General features: G+C 54.2%; 4 protein-coding genes and 1 long non-coding RNA gene across 10 annotated transcripts in view; 2 read left to right on the top strand and 3 right to left on the bottom strand.

Annotated features, from left to right (window-relative positions):
• Nucleotides 1-2,306, top strand: part of DCAF1 (DDB1 and CUL4 associated factor 1) — an 84,071-nt gene extending 81,765 nt beyond the window's left edge. For all 3 annotated transcript variants that reach the window (XM_061196895.1, XM_061196896.1, XM_061196897.1), the window contains one exon: nt 1,354-2,306. In XM_061196895.1, the coding sequence (XP_061052878.1) occupies nt 1,354-1,412 (59 nt within the window). In that variant the 3' untranslated portion in view covers nt 1,413-2,306. The remainder of the gene's footprint in view (nt 1-1,353) is intronic.
• On the bottom strand, nt 1,403-8,860 carry RBM15B (RNA binding motif protein 15B). Of its 4 annotated transcripts, none has more exons than XR_009701610.1 (3): nt 6,159-8,860; nt 3,086-5,750; nt 1,403-1,523 (listed from the first exon to the last, which is right to left on the bottom strand). XR_009701610.1 is itself a non-coding variant. In XM_061196898.1 (2 exons), exons 1-2 carry the CDS (start codon nt 8,820-8,822, stop codon nt 5,526-5,528), a joined length of 2,889 nt encoding a protein of 962 aa, XP_061052881.1. In that variant the 5' UTR covers nt 8,823-8,860; the 3' UTR covers nt 1,922-5,525. The 4 variants fall into 4 exon arrangements, 2 of the variants coding, with proteins under 2 accessions (XP_061052881.1, XP_061052882.1); XR_009701611.1 differs by lacking the exon at nt 1,403-1,523 and having other exon boundaries at nt 1,922-3,421; nt 4,368-5,750; XM_061196898.1 differs by lacking the exon at nt 1,403-1,523 and having other exon boundaries at nt 1,922-5,750.
• Nucleotides 8,861-11,157: 2,297 nt separating this feature from the next.
• On the bottom strand, nt 11,158-14,911 carry MANF (mesencephalic astrocyte derived neurotrophic factor). The gene is given in 6 exon segments (XM_061196901.1): nt 11,158-11,635; nt 12,867-13,008; nt 13,801-13,928; nt 14,699-14,793; nt 14,795-14,872; nt 14,874-14,911. Coding segments are annotated over 6 exon segments (666 nt in total). The 3' UTR covers nt 11,158-11,450.
• A 124-nt stretch (nt 14,912-15,035) lies between these two features.
• Nucleotides 15,036-17,113, top strand: LOC133094726 (uncharacterized). The gene is made up of 2 exons (XR_009701491.1): nt 15,036-15,081; nt 16,843-17,113. It is a non-coding gene; the product is annotated as an uncharacterized LOC133094726 (long non-coding RNA).
• A 1,290-nt stretch (nt 17,114-18,403) lies between these two features.
• Nucleotides 18,404-24,596, bottom strand: part of DOCK3 (dedicator of cytokinesis 3) — a 362,194-nt gene continuing 356,001 nt past the window's right edge. The window contains exons 50-53 of the mRNA XM_061197475.1: nt 24,358-24,445; nt 20,362-20,484; nt 19,747-19,829; nt 18,404-18,913 (exon numbers count right to left, since the gene is read on the bottom strand). Of these exons, the coding sequence (XP_061053458.1) occupies nt 18,404-18,913; nt 19,747-19,829; nt 20,362-20,484; nt 24,358-24,445 (804 nt within the window). The remainder of the gene's footprint in view (nt 18,914-19,746; nt 19,830-20,361; nt 20,485-24,357; nt 24,446-24,596) is intronic.

Genomic DNA, 24,596 nt, shown 5'->3' with positions numbered 1-24,596 from the left:
TGAGGCTTCGTTTGTGGTTTAGCGGTGTCAGGTATTAGTTTGATCTCCATCTTGTTTTCCCCACTCCTCACCAATAAAGTCAAGCCGTTAGACCCAGGAACACTGGTTTTTCCAGCCATCACTTTTGCTTACCTTCAGGACTTCGTTTTATCACGGCCATGCTTTTCTTGGTTTTACTTTATCCACTTCAGTTTTCTTCCTAAAGGAGATTGTAGTGAATGGAAGGTTTGGGAACATGTAGTTCTTCGTCAGCTTTCCCCGATTGGAGTCTCTCAGGTACCTGGGAAAGGGCTGATGAGGGATTCTTTGGAACCAGTGGCTGTCCCTCTCCTCATGGGAACCCCAGGGCCTATGGGCATTTTCAGGACTCCAGCTCAGGACCTGCTGGCCCATTTCCCTGGGGACCTTGTTAAAATTGTTTCACAGCTTCCTAAGCTGAGAGTGATCAAAATGGGCACTAGAATTTTTCCTTTACCTTCACTCAGCAAATACTAGAGCTAGGTACTATGTTTCTCTCCGATTTCTATCATTCAGACAGGTGCCATCTACCTCACTTTGAGGGTTCTTTCTGTTACCACCTAGCTTCACCTCTTAATGGATCCTTCCAGAGGTGTTCATGTGGTCTGTTCACTGCCTGGAAGGCGGATGGTCAAGCAGAGGGTCAGACACAGTGCCACCTTCCAGGGTGCCATAGCTACTCCCTGCTGGCCTCCAGCCCAGTTTTTCTGGTATTGCTGCAAGCTCTGGCTTGTATCTTTCTGGGAATTTGTTCCCTGCAGATTATATTTAGAAGTTTCAGAGGAATGAATCCCAGGTTGACTACCTCTGCCTTTATGAGGTCTTCTGAGAAAAGAGTGGCTGACGAGTTTAAGAGAAATCTCATCCTTGCTTGGGCTCAGCCTGCCTTTTTAGTGGTCCTGGGGGTTAGGCAGGCCTGTGCCCACCGGAGGGACTCCAGAGGCCAAAGGACTACACGGGCTCACTCACTGCTCCTATCAGCCCTGCCCCTTTGCAGCCACTCAAAGCACCATGGGCGAAAGCTTCAGAGGGGGCTTGCCTGGTCCCTTTAGGGCCTTTCAGGCAGGAGGAAAAACCTCTAGGAAGCAAGAGGGTACCACGTCCAGGTCCTTTGAAAGGTAAGCAAGCAAGAGGTCCCAGGAGTAACCATCATTGCCAAAACAGTATATTTTCCAGAGCCAGCTCCGAGGAGTTAATTGACATGTTTTCTTCTTTTTGGAAACTGGTAATTAACCTTGCTCAGGCATAAATTTATGTGTATGCAGGTGCTTTCTCCCTGAAAGCTTCCTACAAGCCTAGTGCGTAATCTAGTTTCTCCCTTTCCTTACCTTTCAGCCGACAGCTCTGACAACTCTGATTTGGAAGATGACATCATCTTATCTCTAAATGAGTGAGGAGCCATCACCACGTGGAAGAGATTCTTGGCAGGCGAGAAACTGAGTCAAATGAATTCAGAACATCTTCCCTTCCCTTTCTCCCAGGGCTCTTTTAAGGAACTGCATGCCCTGCATTCAGAGGATTATGATTTAGAGTCTCACTGGAATCTGAGTCCTTCTAAAAACAATAACCACAAAAAAAAAAGACAACAGGGGTTAGGCCCTATTCTGCTTCCCCGTTCTCCTAGGATGGACATATCTTTCCTCAAGGGAAAAAAAAACAACACGTCTCTGGGGTTATTTCACAATATATTTTCTTTGTATAATGTTCTTTACTTAAAGAACAAGAAATAGTTTTTTATAAAACTTAAAAAGAAAAAAAAAAGGCATTTATAACTGAGGGTATGAACTTATATCCACCAGGTCTCTTGTCCCTGCAGTTCATTTTCTATGGAAGAAAATGATGTCTAAATAACAATAGAGGCATTTTTACATACGTATTTAAATGAAAAGGAAAATCGTGGTTTCTTAAATTGATAAGGATTAAGAATATTTTATTATAAATATAATATATGATTTTTTAACCTGTTTTGTTGCCTCATATGCTGTCAGGTTAATTTGTTTTCCTTTGTGCCAGAGGTGGGGAGGAGGTGCTGCTTGTTTGCTGAATAAATGCCTAGGTTCACCCACCTTCATGGTTTGGGGGGGGCAGCAAGGTCATTGTGGATATTGGTTTTGTGGAGTTGAGGGAACTTAGGATATAAGTTCACCCCCTCTATTTTTCTTTGTGATTCAGTTTTTCAGAAATCTTTTTTTCTTCCCTTTCTCCCCAATGTGGAAAGTACAAATCAAAGGCCTTTTTCTTTAATGTAAAGTGTATTTATTTAAAAAAAATACAAAATAAACTACAAGTCTGTCTTTCTTTCTTTATGGCCTTTCCCTGTTCTCTTTTACCAAAGTGGGGTCTGTCCCTTTCCTTGTGGCTCTAGCCAGGCAATAAAGACGCCTTCCAAGAGAGGCAGCCCAGGACGGGGTGAGAACACGTTCTGCCCAAATAAAGCACTCTGGGGAGAAAAGCAGCTTAGTCACAGCATCTAACCCTGGTCTGCTGCTCGCCCCGAGGAGGACTGGGCAGGGGGCAGAGGGAGGTGCTCAGGGCACTGCCCACTCCACATGCATCTCTCTATTCTGGGTTCTGAAGCAAGAAGGCAGCTCCAGAGTAGATTTGGTGGAGCTGGAACGTTAGGGGTTCTGGGATGTTGTGGAGCAATGAGCTGGCAAAGCTAGGGAGTGAAAGCATTTTGGCCATCCCTGTAGTTGGGTGACTGACTGACTGTCATTACTGTTTTCTGAAGGGAGTACAACAGTAGACCTGGGCAGTTCTTCAGTTTTGGCAGTTTAGGGGCAGCTAGGGCTTGGTCAGGCTGGGTTTGCGGGTACTTCACAGGCCTCTACAAGTGGCCTATGGTTAAACTGTGCTACCACCAGGGAAAGTACCAGGTGCTTTTACCTTTTCACTCACCCCACCCCACCCCCTTCTTACCCACAATTAATAGGAGACCCTCGTCTCCTTCCTTTGAGTTTGCCCGGTTTCTATCATATAGGTATTTATAGCTAAAGAGACTTTTCTCCCTTTGCTAAGAGGACAAATTTGTGAAGTAAATAAGCAAGACAAGACAGCTAAAACTCACCAGGGGCTGGTGAAGCCCTGCTGGGCTTCGGAGCACCATACAGTTCATCACACACACTGAAGTGGTTGGTCCTGTGTCACACACAGGCACCTCTTGGTCCTCTAGAGAGCAGAGGTCTCAGCTCTTACGTTGCTTCATGCCTCAGCTTAAATGGACTGCTAACACCTAACCAGTGGACTAGTCTGACTGCTGGTGCATTAGAAGAAAACAGGTTAAAAGTCAAGAAGCACTAAACGCATTGTATTCTAGTCATTAACTCAGCAGAGCCACAGTCTCTCTGAACTCTGCCAGCAGCTCTTGGGAACACCCACAGGTCTCTCGGGTGGAGATGGGGACCTGCAATAAGAAAGCACATTCCTGTTCAACTTGACAACACACCCTTAGGGAAGTGCCCTAAGAGGCTAAGGAAACATCAGCTCTCTTTATCTGCCAGGGCACATGATCTCAGTCACTTAGGAAGAAACGCGCGGAATAGTAGCAAACCACCAATGAGGCAAATTTCGCCTTAGGTTGATTTTTGCCTTTAAGCCACACCTCAGATAGAACCTGAACCCCAGGTGGAGGCACAGGTTGCCTGCAGTTAAATAGTTCTCTCTCTGGGGGCAGCATCATAAATCAACCAGGGCCTTGACCACCTGACCTACCCTTGCTAGTGCTGGCCAAGGCCTTTCTGAGAAACGTCACAGAAGCTGCTGTCTTAAGAGAGGAAGGAAGGAGTTGAGAAGAGGGTCCAAGGAAGAGGAGGATGGTCACACAGCGGGAAAACTCTGTAGTTCAATTTGGGGCCAGAAAGCACCTATCCCTCAAGAAGGGTGAACAAAGCAAGGGTTTAAGTGTCCTCTCCAGCCAGACTTCCTAGGTTTCTGTCTGGGAAAACGAGGAGGCGTAGTATTCTGGGTCCTGAGCACCCTCTCTATGAAGGAACAGCCCAGAGAAGTTTTGGGCTTAATACAGCAAGGCGGCTCCGGCCTGTGTCCCAGGCATTCGTCCCTACCTCATCTGCTCTAAACAAGATGAGGCCCATTCCTGCTTCTGGTGGTTCCAACTGCCTGGAATGGTGCAGCTGTGGCCTACTGTGCCTCGCACTGCTTTGCTCAGATACCTGGCAGTTGTGGCCAAAGCTCAAGTACAAACAGGCAAATAAACACATTTAACAGTTCTTGTGTTTGTCATGAACGTGCTTTTTCTCTCACGAGCACCAGCTGAAGCTTAGTGAGCAGTACTTCCCCAGGCACCTTCCTTGCCCTGTTTATTTTAAATCTCTAAGGTCTCAAAAAGTCACCTCTTTCACTGTCCTTGTGGAGAGGCATGTATTGTCCATGAGGTCCGCACTGAGCCCCCGCCTCCATCTCACGAACTGTCTCTCTCAACACATCCCAGCTGTCACCTGCGCTGCCTCGTGCCAGCCAGGGTAGTGGACCAGACCTAGAGAGAGGACAGCACGGTCAACAGAATCCGGAGTTCCTGGTCATTTGGGGGCTCATTTCCCTTACTGGAGCTTCTGTTCTCCCTCAGCCTTGACAATGATCCTTTTGAAACATCTAAACTGCCACAAACATTCTGAAAAAGTGTTTTGGCTGTGCTCTGTGGTGACAACTGCTGTGTGACTGATTTCCCTCCCTGGTCCCTAACACTGCTGGCTTCATCTGCCAATGCTGGCCATACTGTCTTAGTAGAGATATGTGGCCACAGAACTCAGACTCCTTTCAAGCCATCTTTCCCTCCCAGCTTGACCCCTCCACATTCCTCCCCAGCTCAGCTTGAATGGCTGTGAGCTCTAGCACTGCCCAACACCTCAGCAACTGTGACATTTCCCCAAAGAAGCACCTCTCTCCCAGTGGTCCCCACCTCTGCAATATCAGGGCAAGAGACCTAGGCTTAAGTGCCTACTTGTACCTGGGAAAGTTATGTCAGTTAAGAAGAGCATCTTCCTAACCCACTGTACTACCTCAAAAACTCTTCAGGCCAGGGATTCAGTGTCCCTCACAAAGCTCTAGTGACTGGGCAGAGGCCCACTCCATTGACACATCAGCTCCGAACAATCAAAGGAAAAGCCAGAATTCACATACACCGGGATGGGAAAGTTTCAAGAATTAACCAAGGAAAGCTGCCTCCCACTCTCCATTCCAGCATTTGGCCTCCACTGTCCCTTGGAGTCCGAGGCAGCTGTCTCCAACTGGGTATCCCTGGGCTGCTGCATTAAGGATAGAAGGGAGGCTAACAAGAGAAGGAGGCCTCACGGATCCATGGTACCAAGACCCCAATATTGCACTGCTCCTCCCATGACTACAAGACCACACAACTGCTAAAGTCTACGTGCTTTCAAAAAGGCCTGAAGACTAGGTGCTTTGTTCAACAGCTACAGCTCAAACTGATGGACACACACATTGTTTAGGGCAAGAAAACAAAAAACTACCACAGCTGCTGGCCAGACTTAGGCTCAACCCCTTCCTGTGCATGGGCTCTGCTCAAGCTGGCATGGCAGGGTCCAAAATGAAACCCACCTGCTCGCAGCCAACATAAAAAACAAATGTGAGTAAAGTCCTGATTCAGCCCAAAGAGCTGAGGGGCTGAGAGCCACCAATGCAGGAGGACTGTGAGATACGCCAGTGGTGGAAAGATGACGTAGGGCATTTGTGTGCATACAGCTGGGAAGTCTTCCATCCTTTGAGGAAAAAAACTTAATTAAACCAGGACTCTGAACAGGATTAAAAATCCATCCTCTGACAAAGGCTTTACTGACAACTTTCCATACAGTTAGTCAAAAAATAAAAAAATACAGAACACAGCAGACAGTATCTCATATACACTAGAAACCAACATGACAGGAGTCCCTTCTCATTTTTCTCATCACTGTAAAAAAAAAAAAAAACCCCAAAACCTAAGAATTTATAGTTTTGGTGGGGGACAGGACTTTGGTCCCCTACCAAATGAACCGAAATAATGCAGCAGAGAATTCAAACCAAGGGGGTAAGTTTTGGAGTGGGGGTGGGGTGGGGTGGGGGGTGGGGTCAGATCTTAAAATAACTGCTTTTGTGGAAAAGACAGATTCAGGCTAGGCTGTGTCTCTTACTATAACTATCACCATGTGTTCTTCCTCTAGCTTGCCCAATGTCCTCAGTGCTGACTGGAGGTACTGCTGTGAAAAGTCGCAGGGAGGGAAGGCATAGAGCATGCCCGTGCTGTCTCTGCCCTTGGACCCACCCACTGGCAGGCTGATCACCCCTGCAGCCTGCTTCTGTTTCAAGTAGGAGACCAGGTTCCTGAGAAGCCGCCTCTGTAGGCCTGGCTCCACCGTGGGCATCCCCTCAGTGCCAGGCCCACTGGGGGTCGCCTGTGTGGCTAGGAGCACTGCGTAGCCATTGGGGCTCCCCTGCTTGATGCGTCGTGTGACCTCATCGAGCTTGGGCTGGTCCAGTCGAAGGCGCTGGGCAATCTTCAGCTGGGTCAGCTTACTCCCAGAAGTGTGGTCTTTGAGGAGACTGCTGATAACCCCCAGGTCCCCCTCTAGGATGTGCATAGATGTCGGGAAGCAGCTATTTTTCAACACTAGAAGCCCATTCCAACCTAGCTGCAGTGTCTGGGCATACTCGGAAAGATTCTTGAGCTTTTTGGTCTCGTGTTTTGGCTCTTCAAGAGGCTTGGGCTCAGCCTCAGTGGTCCGATGATTGCGCTCGCTCTCCCGTGTCTTCTTCCCGTGGGAAGAGTCTGGAGCCTCGTGATGGTGGTGGTGGCTCCGCTCCTCAGCCCCGTGTCTGCTGTTGCTGAGGGAGTTGCTGCTCGATTCCTTGGTCCCTTCACTGGAGTGGTTTTCCTTGCGACTGCGCTCAGGGGTGCGGTCAGGGCCTCGGTCCACAAGCTGCCCAGCACCCTTGGTCCTGCTCCGTTCCTCATAAGGGGAGTGGGTTGTCCTCCCACGATCACTGGAAAGGCTCCGGCGCTTCCGCCTGTCCTCCCAGGGCTTGGGCAGGCCCCGGTCCCCATCTCCTCCCCAGCGCTCACCACTCCGGCTGCGCACTGAGCGGCTGTAGCCCTCGAGGCTGTTTCGGCGGTCAGAGCTTTTACTGGGGCTGGTCCAGTCCCCTTCCAAAAAGGTCCGGTCTCGGTCTGCGTACAGGAGGTGTGGGGGGGTCCTATCCCTCACCCGCAGGTCGGCATCCAGGTTTCGGTGCCTGGTGTATCCATCTGGGAGCAGCTCGTAATGCACAGGGAGGGGGGAGGGCTGGTACTGCTGGGGATACCGAGTCTCCTCTGCTTTGGCAAAATCCACCCGCAGCCTGCGGTCTGGACCTCCCAAGGGAAAGCCCCTCATTTTAGCACAGGCGGCCTGGGCTGCGTCCAAGCTTTCGTACTGGATGTAGGCAAAGCTATCTCCTTTGACATGATCAATGGTCCGAATGCTCCCAAAGCGGTCAAACTCCCGGGCCAGAGCCGCCAGTGAGGTGTTAGGTCCCAGGCCACCCACCCAGAGGCGAGTAGTGGGGTTGGCCTTGCCATATCCTATCTTAATGGGGTTGCGGCCAATCACCCGACCCGACATGGCCACCTTAGCCCTGTGGGCCATGTCCAGGTTCTGGAATTTGAGGAAGGCATACGCACCGCCCTGACCACGGGCGGGTCTCTTGATGACCACCTCCTCAATGATGCCGTACTTCTCGAAAGCCCGTCGCAGCTCCACCTCTGACACGCTGTGGTCCAGGTTCCCGATGAAGAGGTTGCGCGTGGCCCGCTGGTCGTCCTCAGGCATCAGGTCCTCCTCGCACACTGCCGGGTAGCCATAGGGTCGCCCGCGGTCGTCGTACAGCCCATAGTAGTCCAGGGCCCGCTCCCGGGATAGTCCTACGGCGGCGGCGGCGGCGGCAGCATCCAGGGCAAAGGCTGCAGCGGCGTGGCGGGCGCGGGGCTCCCGCAGTGGCGGGGCGGCAACCGGGGACAGCGAACGCTGCTTGTACTGGTAGCCGCCGTGCAGCGGGAGGTAGCCGAGCGGGTCGGCGGGCGCGGGTGGCCCCGGGGGCGGCGTGGAGGCGGCCGCGCTGCTGCTGCTGCTTCGCCGGCTGCTCCCGCCGCCGCCACCACCGCGCAGGTACACGGGCTCCACCTTGAGCGGACGATCGTAGAGCAGCAGCTGGCGGGCCAGGGCGTGCTGGCGGGCCTCGCGCGCGTCCTGCGGGTGCCGGAAGTTCACGTAGGCCACGCGGCCCAGCTCAGGCGTGTGCGACAGGCGCAGACTAATCTCGCCGAAGCGCTTGAACTGGTGGAAGAGCCGGTCTTCGAGGTGCTCGGCGGGCAGCGCGGGACTCAGGCTGCTGATGAGCAGCGTCTTGTATTCGGGTGCGGCTGCTGATGAGCCGGGACCCGCGGGCTCGGCCCCGGGCGGCGGCGGAGGTGGCGGTAGTGGAGACGCGCGGGGCGAAGCGCCCGAAGCGCCCGGGTCCCCCGAGGCCTTGGCACCGCGTCCCCCGCCACCGGCGCCCGAGCCTGAGGAGCGGCCGCTGCTCGCACGGTGATTCGCGTCCCCGGCGCCGCGGCCGTCGCGATGTCCACCGCCGCCGCCCCCGCTACCGCGGGGTTTGTCGCGGGCCCGCGTTGGAACGGGGTGCTTGGCGCCGCCTGAGGCCTTGTGCGCCGCCCGCCGCCCGCCCGCCTCCGCCTCCCGTTCGCGCTCCCGCGGCCGCTTGGCCGACGATGACGAGCCGCGCCCGCTCGGGCTCGAGTCTCGCTCGCTCTGCCTCTTCATGGCGCCGGCGCGGCGGGCGGGCGGGCGGCCCGCAGGCCCCTCACAGCGGCGGCGGCGGCGGCGGCCGAGGAGGCAGCGCCCCCGGCGCCGCCATCTTGGACAAAAGGACTCGGCGCGGCGGAGGGGCGGGGCGGGAGCTGCGCCCAGGGCCTGGGCGTCGCGTTATCAAGCTGCGCCGGCCGTGCCACGTGACCCCGTGGTGGGCGGGGCGAGAGCTGCGCCGGGCGTGCGTCATCGGGTTGCGCCCCCCCCATTCCACGTGACCCCGGGGCAAGCGGGCGAGCGCGGCCAGGCTGTGAGCTCTGGCGCCACTGCGCGGCCGGCGTGGACGAGGCTCGGGGCTCCACGAAGATTGGAGACCTCGAAAGAGCCAGCCCAGGTGGCTGCGGGACGTAGGCCTCTGGCTCCCGGCTCCGGGGCCCGCGCTGATGGCAGCGGCTGTGGCAGCCTCTGTCGGCGCGGGTGTCCCAGGCCTTGACCCAGCGGCTTCTTTACGTGGTATTCCCCCCAACTCCAGGACTAGGCTCGGGTGACCCCCGTGCCCTGCCACAGCATCTCCTGACTGGGATCCAGCATGGACAACCCCAAGGACCGAAACACGCCGCTCCCTAGGACCCACGCCCCATATCTCAAGCATCCCCTGCGTTCAGGTTCACCTGCAACAGCGCCCCCCCCCCCCACCCCGCCCCGAAAGGCCATGAGGACTATGCCTATGCATGCAGAAGGCGCGACCTGTCTGGGCCCTGGGCACAGAAATCCGAAACAAACCTGTGGTTTCCAGAGTGGGAATAGGCTCCTTGGCGCCACAGGGCCCCACCCTCTGCTCTGGGCATTCAAGCACACAGAGGGCTATAAGGGCAGGGCCATGGAGCCAAGGGCGAAGAGAATGCCAAACCCGGCGGTTACCCAGTTTGCCACGCTTACCTCTCCCTGGCCAGTGCCCTTCTGTCCACCTCCATGGTGGTGAGGTGAGGGGGAATCCTGCCCAGGTGCCAAGCCCCTTGGGGAAGCGTTCATTCTCCATGGAGAGTTGCTGGAGGCTTCGCAGAATCTGACCCAACTTCAGCCACAGAAACCGTGGAGTGGGGAAGAGCGGACCACAGCTCTTCCCTCCTCCTCCCATGGCCAGAACGCTGTGGGAGGAGCTCCTGCAACAGCGAAGGCAGGTGCAAGAGGAAAGTCTTAGAAGAAACACCTGTTAACATTCCACGCCTCCTTTCACAGATAATCTTGGGGATCAGCTCTAGGGTAGTAGTAGTTGGGCTGTTTTCCCTGCTCACTGTGGCCTGGAGGACACAAAGGCCACAGGAACAGAGACCTAGGATGCTAGGCTGAAACAGCTCCATCTCCTAAGACTTCTGGCTCCAGCCATGGATTGTCTCAGCACCGTTCAGGGGGGCTCAGGATACTTTGTGCTTGTCAGATCTTTTTTGCTTGTCAGATCTTAACAGCCCATCTAATTCCTCCAAACAGGGAACACTTGGCCTAAGAGACTCGACCTCACTTTCCTCTCAGACATGGTGCTGTAGAGGTGAAAAACGTGGGCCTGGGCCTGCTCCTGCCAGGCGTTAGTGGACCCCACAGCAAGCTGAGAGGGCCCTTTACGTAGGCAAACTGAATTTAGGGACTGCACAAATGATGTGACCCAAAGTCAGAGCAATTCCTTGGAAAGCACTGCTTCTTAGTCCTTCCCTTCAGGTGGTCTCTGCAGGCATGAGGAGCAGAGGTGTCTCCACTGATTCACAGTTCATGCTGATAACTGGGTTTCCCCAGCACCAACCCCAAAGAGAGCAACTAAAAAACCAGACTCCAGGGACATGCTCTTGGAACCTCAACTGTTTGGCTTATCTTGGGTAAACAAAGGCAAAAGGCAGCCTCTCATCGGCTCTTCGTACAAACCAACTCCTGCCAGTCTTGCAAAATCCCAATTAGGCACCAGAGACTTAGGACTGACACTAGACCACAGACTCAGATGAGCAAGTAGATGGCCAGATCTGGACACTGATTGGTGGAGGTAGCCAGGCCATCAGCATCTTTAGAAATGTGACAGTACTGAACATATGCAGTTATTGAAGTCATCGTCACAGAAAAGTGCACTAAACCTCAGTCCTGCTCACAGCCAAGCCCCATGTCAGCCCCTCTCATATGGGTAAGACAGTCCCTGTGGGCTGGGGGTATCAAGCCCAATATTCTCCTTGAGAGACCCTCCGGTCCTGCACAACCCCACGTGCCTCAGTCCCCCTGGCATCTCCAGCACTGATTGGTGGTCGGGGGACAAATGTGAATATACCTGAAAACTTTATAAACTGGAAAGCATAAACCGGTGAAATCTTCATTACGGGTAAAACCCAATTTCAGTATTCACTTTAATTCTTCAAGGACAGCTAGAAATTTTCTTCCTTTAATAAAAAAATCTCAGACATACTTTGAAGTCCTAGAGTAAATCGGCAACAGAACAAAGTGAATCCCCCCCAAGGGGGCGCTGTGGACCCAGCATCATCAGGAAAGCTCCAGGCTTCAAGCCTGACTTTGTCAGGAGCCTGCCTAAAAAATAAATTACAAAAAGGCTGTTTGGGACTGACACAGATGAAGTGTTTTTCCCCTCAGGTGCAGCAGGCATCGGGTAGACTACAAATCAGTCCGTGAACTGGCTGCCTTGGGGGCGTATTTAGGCATCAGTTCATTAATCTTCCGGATGTAGTCAGACTTTTCTGCACAGCCTTTGCACGTCTCTCCCCAGTCGTCCAGGATCTTCTTTAGCTCTTTAACTCGAAGCTTCTTCAGGTCCACTGTGCTCAGGTCGATCTGCTTGTCTGGAGAGAGCAGGGAGAATAACCAGCTGGGTGGGAGGAACAGCGGACCCCAATAGTCCCGCACATCCAAACCATCCCTTAAAACAAGCAGCCCTACTGACTGCAGGGAGAGAGACACATGCAGGTGTGTCAGTGCCCACTGCCCCCAAGAGGGGGAACTAGCCCAGGCCCCTTCACCAGGAAGGTGGGTCTCATGCTGGCAATGTCCACCACAGACATGCAGTGTCACCAGGGACAGGGCTGGAGGCCATGTGGTCCTTACAGGAGGAACCTTATAGGAGGAATGTGGCTCCTCACTCCAAGTGCCTCTTAAATAGTCACAGTGCAGCCCACACCACTGTAGAATAAGAGCTTCAGGGTGACAGAGCAGATAGATCCCCTAGCCTCAACTGCCCAACACAGACCCTGGTCGGGCCCTTGAGTTAGGAGCTTACTCTTCCATGACCACTTGTGCCCACAGAGAGACCCTGAGTCATCAGGACTGAACCAGGATCACTCTCAGAAGACCAGTTATCCTTGACACAAGTGGGCGAACACAGCCCTTGGACACTCAATTCACAATAAAATATGTTGGTGCTGTTTAAAGTTTACAGAAGAGGACAATGATTCCTGGCCCTGACTCTTTCTGAAGACCTGAACTGTTTTTCCCACCAGAGACTTATTCAGCAAAAGAGATGCTGTGTGCCCATAATCTTGGGCCTTCTTGTTGGGACACAGCCATTCTTTTCAAAATAATAAAGATCGCTGGGCCTTCAGAGCTTGCAGTCAGGACAAGCCTGTTAAAGGCAAGTCAGACTACATCCCTTCTCTGGCCGAAAACCAACATTCTCATCTTCCCTCAGACTAAAAGCCAAATCTTCACCAACTTGCAAGGCCCTCTGTGACCTGCCCACCCATCTGTCATGCCACTGGCTGCCTTTGCACTGCCTGTTTCCTCTGCCTGAAATGCTCCTCCATTAGTTATGCCCTTGGCTAATCCCCCACCTCCTTCAAAGTTTGCTGAAATGTCACCTCCTCGATGAGGCCTATTCTGACCTCCACCCACCATGATGCAAGGTGAGTCTGTGCACTGCGCCGCCCCCCCCCCCACCATTTAACACCACCAACCATGCTGTGTAACTCACTCGTGAAGGCTCTAGTTTATCACGTGCCTTCCCCAGCTAGAAAGTAAACTTCATTAATGCCTGAGCAAAGAGGGGGTTCGGTGTCGGTTAAATAAGGCCACGCTCACCGTATTTTAGCTCACAGATCTGGCTGTCCTTCTTCTTGAGCTTCTCACAGATCTTCTCCACAGGGATGTGGTGGGCCAGGGGCTTCGACACCTCGTTGATGATCTTGGTGGCTGCATCATCTGTGGCCCCAATGTAGTAGCACTGCAGCAAGAAAGGACAATGGCCTTCAGAAGGTGCCACTTGAGAGCTGTCTCCTCCAAAGCATATTGACATCTGAAAACATCTTCTTTCTCTGCCAGGGCCTCATTTTCCCATGCCCCGCCTGTATTGGCAGTCAGATTCAGTCAGTGTAAACCCAAGGCTCTTAATACACGCTTGGTCCCAGAGCTGACAGCCACCAGATGAATTTAAAAGTCACCACGGTTCAAACCTTTAAACAGAAAGACAGACAAACCAGAGACTGCCAGGGAAGTTAAAGCCACAAAAGCCATCGTTTCATTAGGGTTCTTGTCCTCAATTCAGCCTTGGCCTATCCTGGGCACACTTTGTAATCTTCTATTGCCCTCACACATGCCAAGATTGCTCTGGCCTCTGGGCATTCACACTGGCTATTCCCTCTGCCTGGGATGCTCTTCCCCCTTCACAATGATGACCCTTTCTCAGAAGAATTCTTGACTACTGTCTAAATCAGCACCCACTCATTCCATCCTGGTCCATTTTCTGCATGACACCCATCCCACTGCATCATTTGCCTGTCACTGCTCTCCCCTGATATTTCCAGTGCCCAGCACACAGTAGGTGCTTAATCAGTACTAAGAGGGTAACATCACAACTGCAGAACACAGAAAGCCCTTCAGTCCCACATTAGTTAACTGACAGAACATCTGGCCTCCTGAATAGACAAGTGGGCAGGGCCTTTTACTGCGACGCCTGTGAAGCAGAGGGTTAAACACTGGCCAGGGCCAGCTTGGGGAGGATCAGACAGCTACTCACCAACCGATTCTCTTTGCCTCTTGCTTCACGGCAGAACTTTATAAGTTCTTTTTCAATAGAGGCTGGTGAGAATGTGACACCTCTGTCTTTGAGGTCCTGGTAAAATCTTCCCAGATAAGAAATACAAACTGGAAAAGAGAGGGAAGGGAGATGCTCAGCAATCACCAAGTTGCACCGCAATTCACCAGGAGGGAACTCCGTCAGCAATTTTAATAGGAGACACGGAGAAAGGTGAGTTTTTCCATCACCGATTTTTTCAGGTACCCACAGGTAGACAGAACCGCGCTCCGGGTTGCTGGGTCCCCTGGTTCACCCGGGGCATACGGGGAACGAGCATCACCCAATGACCCACAAACGGCTCCTCCCTGCTTTTTCCATAAAGTTTAAGCCGAGACTGAACACGTGTCCTTGAGATGGACTCACTGTGACCTCATAAATGGACAAACTGGAGGCCGAAGAAAAAAGCGATCCAAATGCTGCTCATTTCCAAATACGACACCGAACTCCGAGGTGCGGCTTCGCAACCCCATCAGACAAGGCGCGGTGCCCACGGCCGGCCCTCAGGACTCCCCACCCCGGCCAGGGCCGCTGCCGAGAGCCTCTGCCCAGTGATGGGAAAGGACCAAAACTCCAGCGTTATCCCAATTTCAGGCCAAGTTTTCTGCACGATCTAGTCCCAACTTCTCGTCGGACCAATGTTTTGTAGGCCCAGGAAATGTTTTCTAGGCCCGGCGTCGGCCCCTCCTCTGGCGGACCCCGCTGGGGTCGGCCGCCCCCGCCTCCCCCGCCGCCCCCGCCCGTATCAGCCCCTGCCACTGGGCCGCTCAGTGGTTTGGTTAGGTTTGGCGGCGCCGCCGCCAGGCGGGCCACAGCGCACGGACCCCCAACCCCGCAGCACCTTCGCAGTCACCCGGTCGCAGCGCCCGGCTGCCCGGCAGCACGCTCAGAGCCAGCGCCACCGCCAGCCCGTGCGTAGCCCACATCCTCCTCCACCCGCCGCCGCCCGACTAAACCGCGCCCGCAGAGCAGCGCTTCCTCCAGGTCCAGGCCGCGCGCCGTGGCTCCCCATTGGCGGGTGCCCTCCGCGCCCTCCCACACGCCATGTCCCCATTGGTCCACGCGCCTCGGAGCCCAGACGGGCGGCTCCACGCTGCCCTTCCCCATTGGCTGGTGGCGTCGCCCGCCCTCGGCCCTAGACAGTTGTCGGCCGCTGATTGAACCAGGGCGGCCGGCAGGAAGCGGCCGTGGAGGCGGCGGAAGCGGCTCGGGCTGCCATCTTGGGTAGGTTTCCCGGGAGTGGCTGAGGCGGAGCGCTGCCGGCTGAAGTAGGGTTGGCCTGCGTACCCCGTGTTCTGGGCCCCAAGTCGGCCCGAAAAACCCACGGACCTCCCCGCCCAGGCCCCGAATCGTGGCGCAGGTCAGGGGCTCTGGGGCCAGCCGCAACCCAACAACGCAGGGACGGCGGGCGGCGGCAGGCGAGGCTCCGAAGAGGTTGTTTTTTTCTTTTCCTTTTTTTTTAAAGGATCACGTAGGCGGGGGGGGCTAGACTTTGGGGAGCCCCTGCGGAGGCTCTGGCGCCTGCGAGGCCGGCGGGCCACGTCCGAATTGCCCCAGCAGCTCAGGCGCCCACCCTCTTGAGCCCCGGGTAGCCGGAGCCCGCCTCGCGCGGGCCGTCAGGGGTACCCGGGCCGGGGTGGACAGACTGTGGGCTGGAGGGGCGCCCGTAGGAAGGGCTCTCCTCCGGGCTGCCTTCCCAGAGCTCAGAGAGGCACCCGGGCCAGGGTTGGTTGCGTGGCTTTGGGATCAGAAGCATCCTGCCTCAGAGTGGGGAGGTTGGGGGTTCGGAGGCTTGTCCCGCACGCTGGGAAGAGGTGCCCCCCTTTCCTCACAAGCCTCGGAAGCCTGGCCGACGTGGCTGGCACGCCGCCTCCTGCTTCCCACTGAGCGCTCAGGGCCCTTGGCTGCCCTCATTTCCAGGGCAGGCAGGGCTTGGCTACCTGTCTTTGAAGGCAGGACGTGGGAAAGGTTGGCTCTGCGCTCAGGGCAGAAAGGAGATTTCTATGGGGCTAAAAGGGCTTGGAGCCTAGCGACAAGGGTTGGAGAGGGGCACTTGCGCTGCTCCCAATTCAGTGAATTCAGTGGGTCAGTATCAGGTATTCATCTTTAATTCACATCACAGCAGTCAAAGGAGTGGGGAAAGGGGGGAAATAAAGTGGCAGATATTTACATTTAAAATTCACATTACTTGTTGGATTTAGAACATGCTACCACAATATATACAGTAAAATACCTTTTGGGACACCAGTACAAATTTTTTTTTTCTTTAACTTTGCTTTCTGGTACAGGTAAGACCATTTTTAAGTCACTTCTTATTTTAAACATAAATACACAAAAGAAATGGTTAGAAGTTTTCTTATTTTAAATAAGCACAGAATGCCAGAGGTTAAAAACACATTTATAGGGCTGAATACCAATTGGACATCACACTCTATACATTTTTTGCTCAAATTCCTGTACAAATACATAGCATTCAAATAGGTATTTACAAATAAGCTTGAAAGAATGAAAATCAGTATTTCACAATCTTTTCAGAGGATTCTCATCTCTTGCCTCCTACTTCCCTTCAGACTGGCTGATTCTCCAATGAAAGGAATTTGGATTATGTCCTTTTCATCGAATTAGGGAAAATGGAGAGGGAAAACAAACCGGGCTCACCCTGTATAAGGCAAGGCCAAATGAACCCACATTCCACTCTCTACCCTCCCATGCCACCAGGTGGAGAAGGTAGATGTTCTTATGTGAGGACTGCCTTGTCCAGGGATTGAGGTTCAGAAGTGCCCTAAAACCTAAATATGCTCTCCTACCTAAGAAATCCAAAGCTAGTCCCCGACGGTCACACTTGTGAACACCAGATGGTCCAGGCCTGCCAGGACTGACCCACTCTGCTTGGAGTCACCCTCGAAGTATCAGAAAGGACCCACAACGGTGATAAACACTCCCAGACGCCCTGAAGCTAATGCGGCCCCCCATCTTTCCTCATAGGTTACTTGCTGGCATTCCTATTAAACAACCTGGCATTTGTTTACAAGTGAAAAACACCCTAACCATGGAGGTCAGATGGGCCAGCAGAAGAGGAACTAGGGGAGAACACACCTGCTCAACAAGGAGAAGGCAGCCTTGGGACCATCAAAGTTGTGAATGCAAGCAAATAAATGTTTCATAGACTTTTTAAAAGTAACTTAGAAGCACCCTGGTAAAATATTATTACCACCCTACCCTATTCCCGCAAATAATAAACCAAGAGGAAAATCGGTGCCCTGACCTGAAAGAGTTTCCTATAAAGACACCACTGCCTTCTGCCCAACAGACTGGGGAGGCTGGAGAAACTGTCCTCCTGCCCGCCCTGAACGCTGAGTGGTGGTCCCCACGGGCCTGGAGCTGAGGCCCTGCACTTGGCTACTGGGAGAGGACAATTCAACCTGCGTGGCTCTCTGCTTCTAAGAGGAGAAGCTCCCTGCCACCGTTTTTACCCAGGAGCTTGCTGAACCTGACCACAAGTCCTCCGGCCGTAGAAGCCTGGCTGGGCAGCCAACCCCACTGCTTGGAGGTAGTGCTGATAATCCCTGATTCAGGAGCTGATGACAGGCACTCTGGCCACGTCTGAAAGTTTAGAGGATTTCCGGCCCCTGCCACACCCCAGCCTCACTCCTGTATCAGCTTGTTTCTCAACACGTGGCTGCCCGGGCCCTGGGGAGGAAGGTGGCGAGGGTAGTCCCTCTGGCGCTACACCCCCACTCAAGCTCCAGAGGGTAGGAGATAACCACTGCAGATCCATGCACCAAGGGGGCTCCTGCAGGGCATGGGGTGTATTAAGAGTGGAGAGGGGCAAAGGGTCAGAAATAAAAACGATGGAGGGAAAAATCCAAGGTAGAGTAGGAGGCAGGGCTGGCCCATGGAAGCCTGGCAGTATGCCCTGGGCATGCAGTTAGGCCAGGTCACATGCCTGAACTGGCAGGTTGGTCTAGCCAGCCTCTCAGTTGCACACTCCTGGATGGAAGAGGGAGCAGGTGGGCAGACATTTGTGCAAAATGGCTTGTAGCCCCCTTGTCCACCGGTGACGTAGTCCACGTGGTCCTTCCAATCCCTGAATACAACCGTGAGCTCTTCTGTCCACACAGCAAAGGAAGAGGTCCCTAGTGCAATTTCCATTCTTCTGTGCATCTCTTCCCTGGAGGGAGGGCCTGGGCTCCTACCCCCTGGGGCCCTGCAAAGCAATCGATTCTGTCTGTGCAATATCTCCATATAGCTCCACGTAGTCTGGAACTGCAGGAGGAAGAAAGCATCTACTCCACAAAGGAAAAAGGAAAATCCATAGAAATGGAATGTAGAAAATGAAATAAAAAGAGAAGCCACAACCCTTCATGCTGCTGTGGCCTCTGTACATGGCAACACATGAGTTCACGGCAGTAGAATGTAGACTCGGGGTGGTCCTCTCCTGAGTGCCAGGCCTCTCTGGCTCCCTGCGGGGGGACTTGCTTTTCAGACCTGGAGTGGTGGGGCAAGCTGCTCACTGAGGGTGGTGTCCCAGCTGCCTCCCTGCCCCTCATTGTTCCCCTCGGCTGTGCTCCCAGGCCATGCGAGCCTGCTCTTCCTTGGTGCTCCCAGGAGGCAGCGAGGCCTTGCGATGCAGGCCCCGAGGCCTCTCGGCCTCCTCGCGCAGCAGCACACCGTCGTCGTGCTCCAGGGCCGGCAGGCGGGGGTGGTAGGGCTTGGGGGGCAGCGCAGGTGGGTCCATGGGGTCCTGAGGGATGACACATCCCGGGGCTGAGTGGCTTCGGCACGGCTGGGCCTTGATGGAGTCCAGGACAGCGGACTCGGAGAGGCTGTAGTGGACGGGGAGGTAGGGCGGCTCAAGATCTTCGTCAGCATTCCAGGCCTGGCTCGGCACAGAGTCCATGGTGTCGGTTCGAGGAGGGGCCTCCGAGGAGTGCCCAAAGTTACTCTCGCTTAGGGAAGACACACCGCTGCTGGCACTGCCAGACAGCGTAGAGTTGCTGCCATCCAGGCCCGACTGGGGGCTTGTGGGGGAGGCTGGGATAGGGTGGAGAGGAGACTGCAAAAGAAAAGGTAGAAATGTTAGAATCCCTCTTTCCAAACAGGCTGGCTGGCCCACCATGGGAAGAGAAGACCAAGAGTCTGCTTATTAATGAACTTTAAAATAATCCTCATCAACAGCATGTTTCTTGTTTCATCATCAGTCACCCCCTAGCTCTTCCCTGCCCCCAACAAGCCAGTGGAGCCCCAGAATCACCTGCATTTCTGTGGCTAAAAAGTGGCCCTGTCTTGGCTGCTGGGCAGTTGTGCCCCCTGAAGCCATGTCCTAGGCTGCTGGCTGTGGCTCTGGGGTACAGACAGAAGGGCTGGGTCATCAGGCCAGTTGGTGAGGGTAGAAAGAACCCTAGTGGGCCATGGACCAGATGAGTGCATTCTGCTGCCAAAATCTGTGACAGTCTTTTCCAATTTGCAGAAAAGTTAACGAGTTTTTCGTAAAGGTCTGGTATCTGATGCGTCTTGCTTTGAGTGGACTCCAGTTTAAAGTGCTCTATGATCCACCACAGGAATGTTTCTTTACGTCTTGAACTGTGGTGTGTTGATAAGTTGGGTGTTGGAAGGGAACCCCCTGGCTTCTCACTGCTCGTTGCTCACATACTCTGGGTAACATGTGTTGCCGTCTCCAGGACCCTCTGACTTCCCTGCCCCCATCACATTTGTTGCAGGACACATTGGTCATGTGCATCCCAAATGTGGCTCTGGCCACCCCCAGCTTCTGCCATGCTGGGCTCTCACGGACAGAAGCAGGAGAGGTAGACCTCAGGTGTCTCAGGGGTAATTCTAGCAGCTGAGATGACTCCTCTCACATCCTGGTGGGGGTGTCACCTTCATTACCTTGCGCAGGGTCCGGGCTGGGAGGGCCGGGGGGGTGTCACCCAGGGGGTGGTGGAAGGCGTCAAAGTGTAGGGAGTAATGACCTGCAAAGGAAACAGAACCAGAGCCTCAGCTGGGCCCTTCTTGCGCTGCAAGTCAGCATATCTTGCAGGGCCAACTGGACAGATGTGAGTCTCCTGCAACCCCTCAGCATTGAAGGCCACTGGAAAACCTCTCTTTTCACTGAAGTTCTCCAAAACAAGCTGCTGGAGTAAAGACACCCATGCTACACAGGAGGTCAAGAAGGTCGAGTGCATCAGAGCCCATGGAACAACAGACCGCAGACAGTGGAGCTCTCAGCCCACTGCTTGGCGACGACAGGCTGGTGAGTATCATGCTTGGCACGGTCAGTTCTGATGTCTTCAGCCTCCACGGTTGGAAAGGCCTCACTGAGCTCACCTGCTGTGCTTGGAAACCTCACTGACCCCAAAGCCCAGCAGGATCCTTCCTGCAGTGGGGATGTTTTTTCCTTGGCTGAGTCGGCCCATCTTCTCAGCCTGGAGGGCTGTTGCCCTTGCCTGTGAGTAGAATCTGAGACTGGGGACTATCTGGGGGACCCGCTGGAGGTCTTCTTACCATGCAGCAGGCTTCGGGGAGGCACTGGGGGGGCCAGGATGCACCCCGTGTGGGCAGACAGGAAGGGCTGGGCCTCTCGGGCTCCGCTATCCAGGCTCCAGCTGCTGGGGGCTGCTGGCACCGCTGAAGGGTGAAAACAGATGGCATGAAGGGAGGTTACTTCTTGAGCCACCCTCTGAGAGAAGCCTGTCCTACAGCCTATGGCTTCTGCAGGTGCATACTATGTACTCAGCACACGTGGGAGTGGCACGCCAGCTCCTAAGACACAAAACACTGGCCAAGCAAGACACTGTGGCCCACAGGGGACCATGGTCAGGACAGAAGCCACTTAAGAGGATGGCAACAGAGTGAACTGATGTCTGAAGAGTACTCAGGATACGGTAAGCGGAGAGAAAGTGCAGCAAGGAGTGAGCATCTGCAGCCTCCAGGACTTGCCAGGAGGAGAAGAGAGAACAGAAGAGGTGAGAAGAGGAGAGTCAAACAGGCCGATGGGACTGCAAAAAAAGAGAGAGAGAGAGACTGCGAGCGCGCACCTATGGAGAGTCTTACCAAGGTCAGGATTCAGGGCTCTCCCATAGCCCTGGCCCAATGGGAAAAGCAGGGAGCAGGATGGGCGGGCAGCAGAGACTGCCTCCATCCACAGCTGGTGCACGGCCAGGGAGTGGGCAGGAGCTGTCCCCAAGCTGGCCCCACAAAGAGCCTGTGGTACGTACAAGCTTTGCCCATCCCTGTTGCTTCTGTGCCCACTGGCCGGGCTTGGGATGCACAGGGGTTTTCTAGATAAGGACTGGTATTCACTGTGTCTGCTGGAGGAGAGTCTAAAGCCTGTGAGTCATGGCCCAGGTCCAGCAGGGACCACTGCTTCCAGAGAGGAGGGAGGGCTGTGGAGCCCATGGGTGCTTTGGGGCATGTAGAGAGGCCCAGTTCCTGGCACCCACATGCTATGGATGCAGGGTAGAGCGGGCCCTGGACAAAGGGAAACACAGGGTGTCCACCTATGGTAAGGAAGAAGTCCAGTGCCAGAATACTGGCCCTTCAGCCACAGCTGGGGTGTGTGACTTTGTAGGAGGGGAGAGGAGAGGAGGAATGGCTGGACCTTGGGGTCCGAGGAGCAGAAGGGGGGCATGTGAATGCTACTGGCCAACTCCTCCTGGAGAACAAATAACACTGACAAGAAATATACCCTTTCTCTTACAAAGCCAGACAGGCACCAATTCCCTTTTGGGCTCTCCTAGAGAGAGAAGCGGCCTACCCACTGGCTTTGTTCTGAGGCAGTCATAGCTAAAGTGAGCCTGACGAGGCTGGGGTTTGGGTTCTTCCCACTCCAGGTCCTGAGTGGGGAATGCCAGGGCCTAATGGGACCTGAGAGGCCCTGGGAGGGAAGGAGCTGTAGCTTAGCCATTGAGGAGGATGTGGCCAGGAGGGGCTGGGCCCCATGTGGTCCAGGGATAAGGTGATGGGTGATGTCCACCCTAGTCCTCCTCACTGGTCCAGAACTGCTGTGGGCTTGCAGCAGAACACAGGGTAGAACTCAACGACCTCAACAGCTTCAGTTCTGAGGAGCGTGGCTCAGTCTCATGGGATGGCTGACGGCTGGTGGCAGAAGGGAGGGCGTGGCAGTGATTGGGTAGACAGACACTCAGCTGTCCACTGAAGGGAGGAAAGAATTCTGACTCTGGTGAACACCAGGTGGATTCCACCAGAAGGCCTCCTCAGAGAGCCTGAGCCACCCTAAGAACAGGACAGGCCTATTCTCATGTAGGCTTTCCTCAAGATGCAGCATGAGCTTCCTGGTCCTCAGCACTTAGCCTCCCTCTCCCGAAAAGGAGAAGTTCCATCTCCATAAAAAGCCACCAAACCTCACGGAATAAGAAGCTTGGAGGTGGGTCTGGGCAGCTTCCCCAAAGGGGCTCTGACAGCCCAAGATCTCATGTGCACATCTAGACCCCGGAAGAACTGTGGGACTGCAAAAGTTTACCCACAAGGGCCCAGAGGATCTTGCAGGTAGGAACGCTATGGGGGAAGAAAGCTGGCAAGGCTGCAATGGTGTACAAAGGGTACCTGCCTGAGCCCCTCCGTGTGAACCAGAAATCATCAAGCTCACCCTGTAGCCTGCTGTTGGTGACCATTGAGACCAGTGAACTTGTGCCATATAGCACAAGTGCGTTGGGGTTACTGGAAAATCTAAGATGCACAGACCTATCCTAGGAGAAGAGGGGCAATCCCCACTGTGTCTTGGCCATTTCTCTCTCTCTCTGTTACGGGCCACCACTGGCCTGAGGTCCCCTGTGCACAGCCCACAGCCTCGAGGGCAGGCTTGCTTGGTCTGGGAGTCACTGCCTGGCAAAGAGAGACACATGTAAGTGAGAAGTGGAGTTCTCATGGGACTCAAGATCCCAATGACAAGAGAATGGTGACAAGTATGCACAGTTCCTGCCCTGGAGGATCCAGGTAGAGACTTAGGGAGTTATTACTCTGGCCTATGTGTTCCCCCTAGGCAAATGTCTAGTTTGCTACGCACTGAGCACTGGCTTTGTGGCCTAAATGGGCTTGCTCTGGGCTCAGCCTTTGTTCTGAGACAACCCTCTTTCCTTCCCACACCTGGGGGGTGGTGGGCATATCCAGCTTCTTGCTGCAGCTTGGTCTGAAGCCTGAAGCTCTTCTGGGTCCGGTTGGCATTAAGGTCCTGGTCTGGCCACCAGCACCCACTTGAGCTCTGAGCCCATCTGTGCTCTTGGCTAGATCTGAGATTGCTCCACAACTCAGGTAAAGAGAAGCCACTGTGGATTCTGGCCCTCAAGGCCAAAAGGGCACTCTGTTTTGGGGCACAGGTGCAGGGGTCCAGGTAAGCCGCATGTTTTGGGGATGTGCAACCTTGAGGCTAGGAAGGCATCTTCAGCCAGAACCTCCATGCCCTTTGTGGTTGAGTACCCGGTGCTGATGCCTACCAGGCACTGAGGTCATGGACCCCGTGCGTGGTCTCCTTAAAGAGGACAGAGAGGCATATCCTCCATGATGAGCAAGGGAGGAACAATGACAGTGGGAACAGCAGACAGTACTTGGTGAAGAGGTGCAATGATGACATGACAACAGCTTTGGAGGGACATGTTCTGATGGGACAGCAGGTTGTATTGCGGGGGACTAAGTGTGCCCTGAACTCCAACAGATGGAGGAGAGGGGAGGGGAACCTACAGGGAGCGGGCTGACATGGGTACGGTTCTGTGTGGCAGGTAGGCTTAGCATAGTCCCCACACAGGTATTGTTCTATGTTAAATGAACTCAGGTCTCCGTGTTTGGGCTGGGGTCATATGGGTTCAAGTCTGGTTCTTCCTTCAGCTTGCTGAAGCAGAACACAGGGTAAAACTCCACTATCTATAAACAGCCTCTGTTCTAATTATTGCCTAGTCTCATGGTATAGTTGTTGGACTTGCAATGTGTAAAAAATGGACTCACAGTAGCTGCAGGCCAGAGCGGCTATAGGAGGACTGAAGTCCCTTGGACAGGACTGTCTCTGGGAAACTCACTTTGCCATGGCCTATCCTTCCCATTATTCTTGGGGGCAGACTTGGCCACAGGCCTGTTCTGAGCAACAAGGAGAGGTCCCCGTGGGCCCAAGTTGAGAGGGACCAAAGGGGCCACAGGGCCTGCTGAATTCTGGGGCTGGTTGGGAGGAGCCCCGGGGAGTGGCTGCCCACCGTTTGCATATGGCAGCCCAAGTTTTCATAAAGGTGGGCTCAGGGCAGGTGGCAGCTGGGGCTTCTCAGAGGGTGGGCCCTGGGGAGGGAGAGATACAAACAAACAGGATCCAAACCTTAGCATCAAGCCAGACGTGGGTTAAATAGTGAACACAGGAACTGGTCAGGACTCTGGACAGATAGACTGGCCTGGGCATTAGAGTGTGGCTCAGCCTTGGCCAGCTGGTGCTTAGGGACAAAAGTCAGACGCTCAGGATGGGGATAAACATGGGAGGAGGCCACCTGGGAAAGGGAATTATACCTTTTTCAGCCACAGACAGATTGGGATCACTGCAGGGTTTGCAGGCTCCAACCACTTGCTGGAACAGGGCCCGCTGGAAGTTTGGCAGCTGAGGGAAGGAGAAAAACATCAAAGAGTGAAAACAACCAGTTACACCTTGGGGGCAGTGTTGTGGGCCACAGGAGCCAGGATATTCCAGGATCAGATGGAAAAATCAAAGCAGTGGTACAGCTCATGCTTGAGATGTGTTGAGAACATCA

The sequence above is a fragment of the Eubalaena glacialis genome, chromosome 7, assembly GCF_028564815.1.
Source record: "Eubalaena glacialis isolate mEubGla1 chromosome 7, mEubGla1.1.hap2.+ XY, whole genome shotgun sequence".
NCBI classification, from domain to species: domain Eukaryota; kingdom Metazoa; phylum Chordata; class Mammalia; order Artiodactyla; family Balaenidae; genus Eubalaena; species Eubalaena glacialis.
The sequence above is the reverse complement of the archived record's forward strand: the minus strand, read 5'-3'. Positions and strand labels throughout refer to the sequence as shown.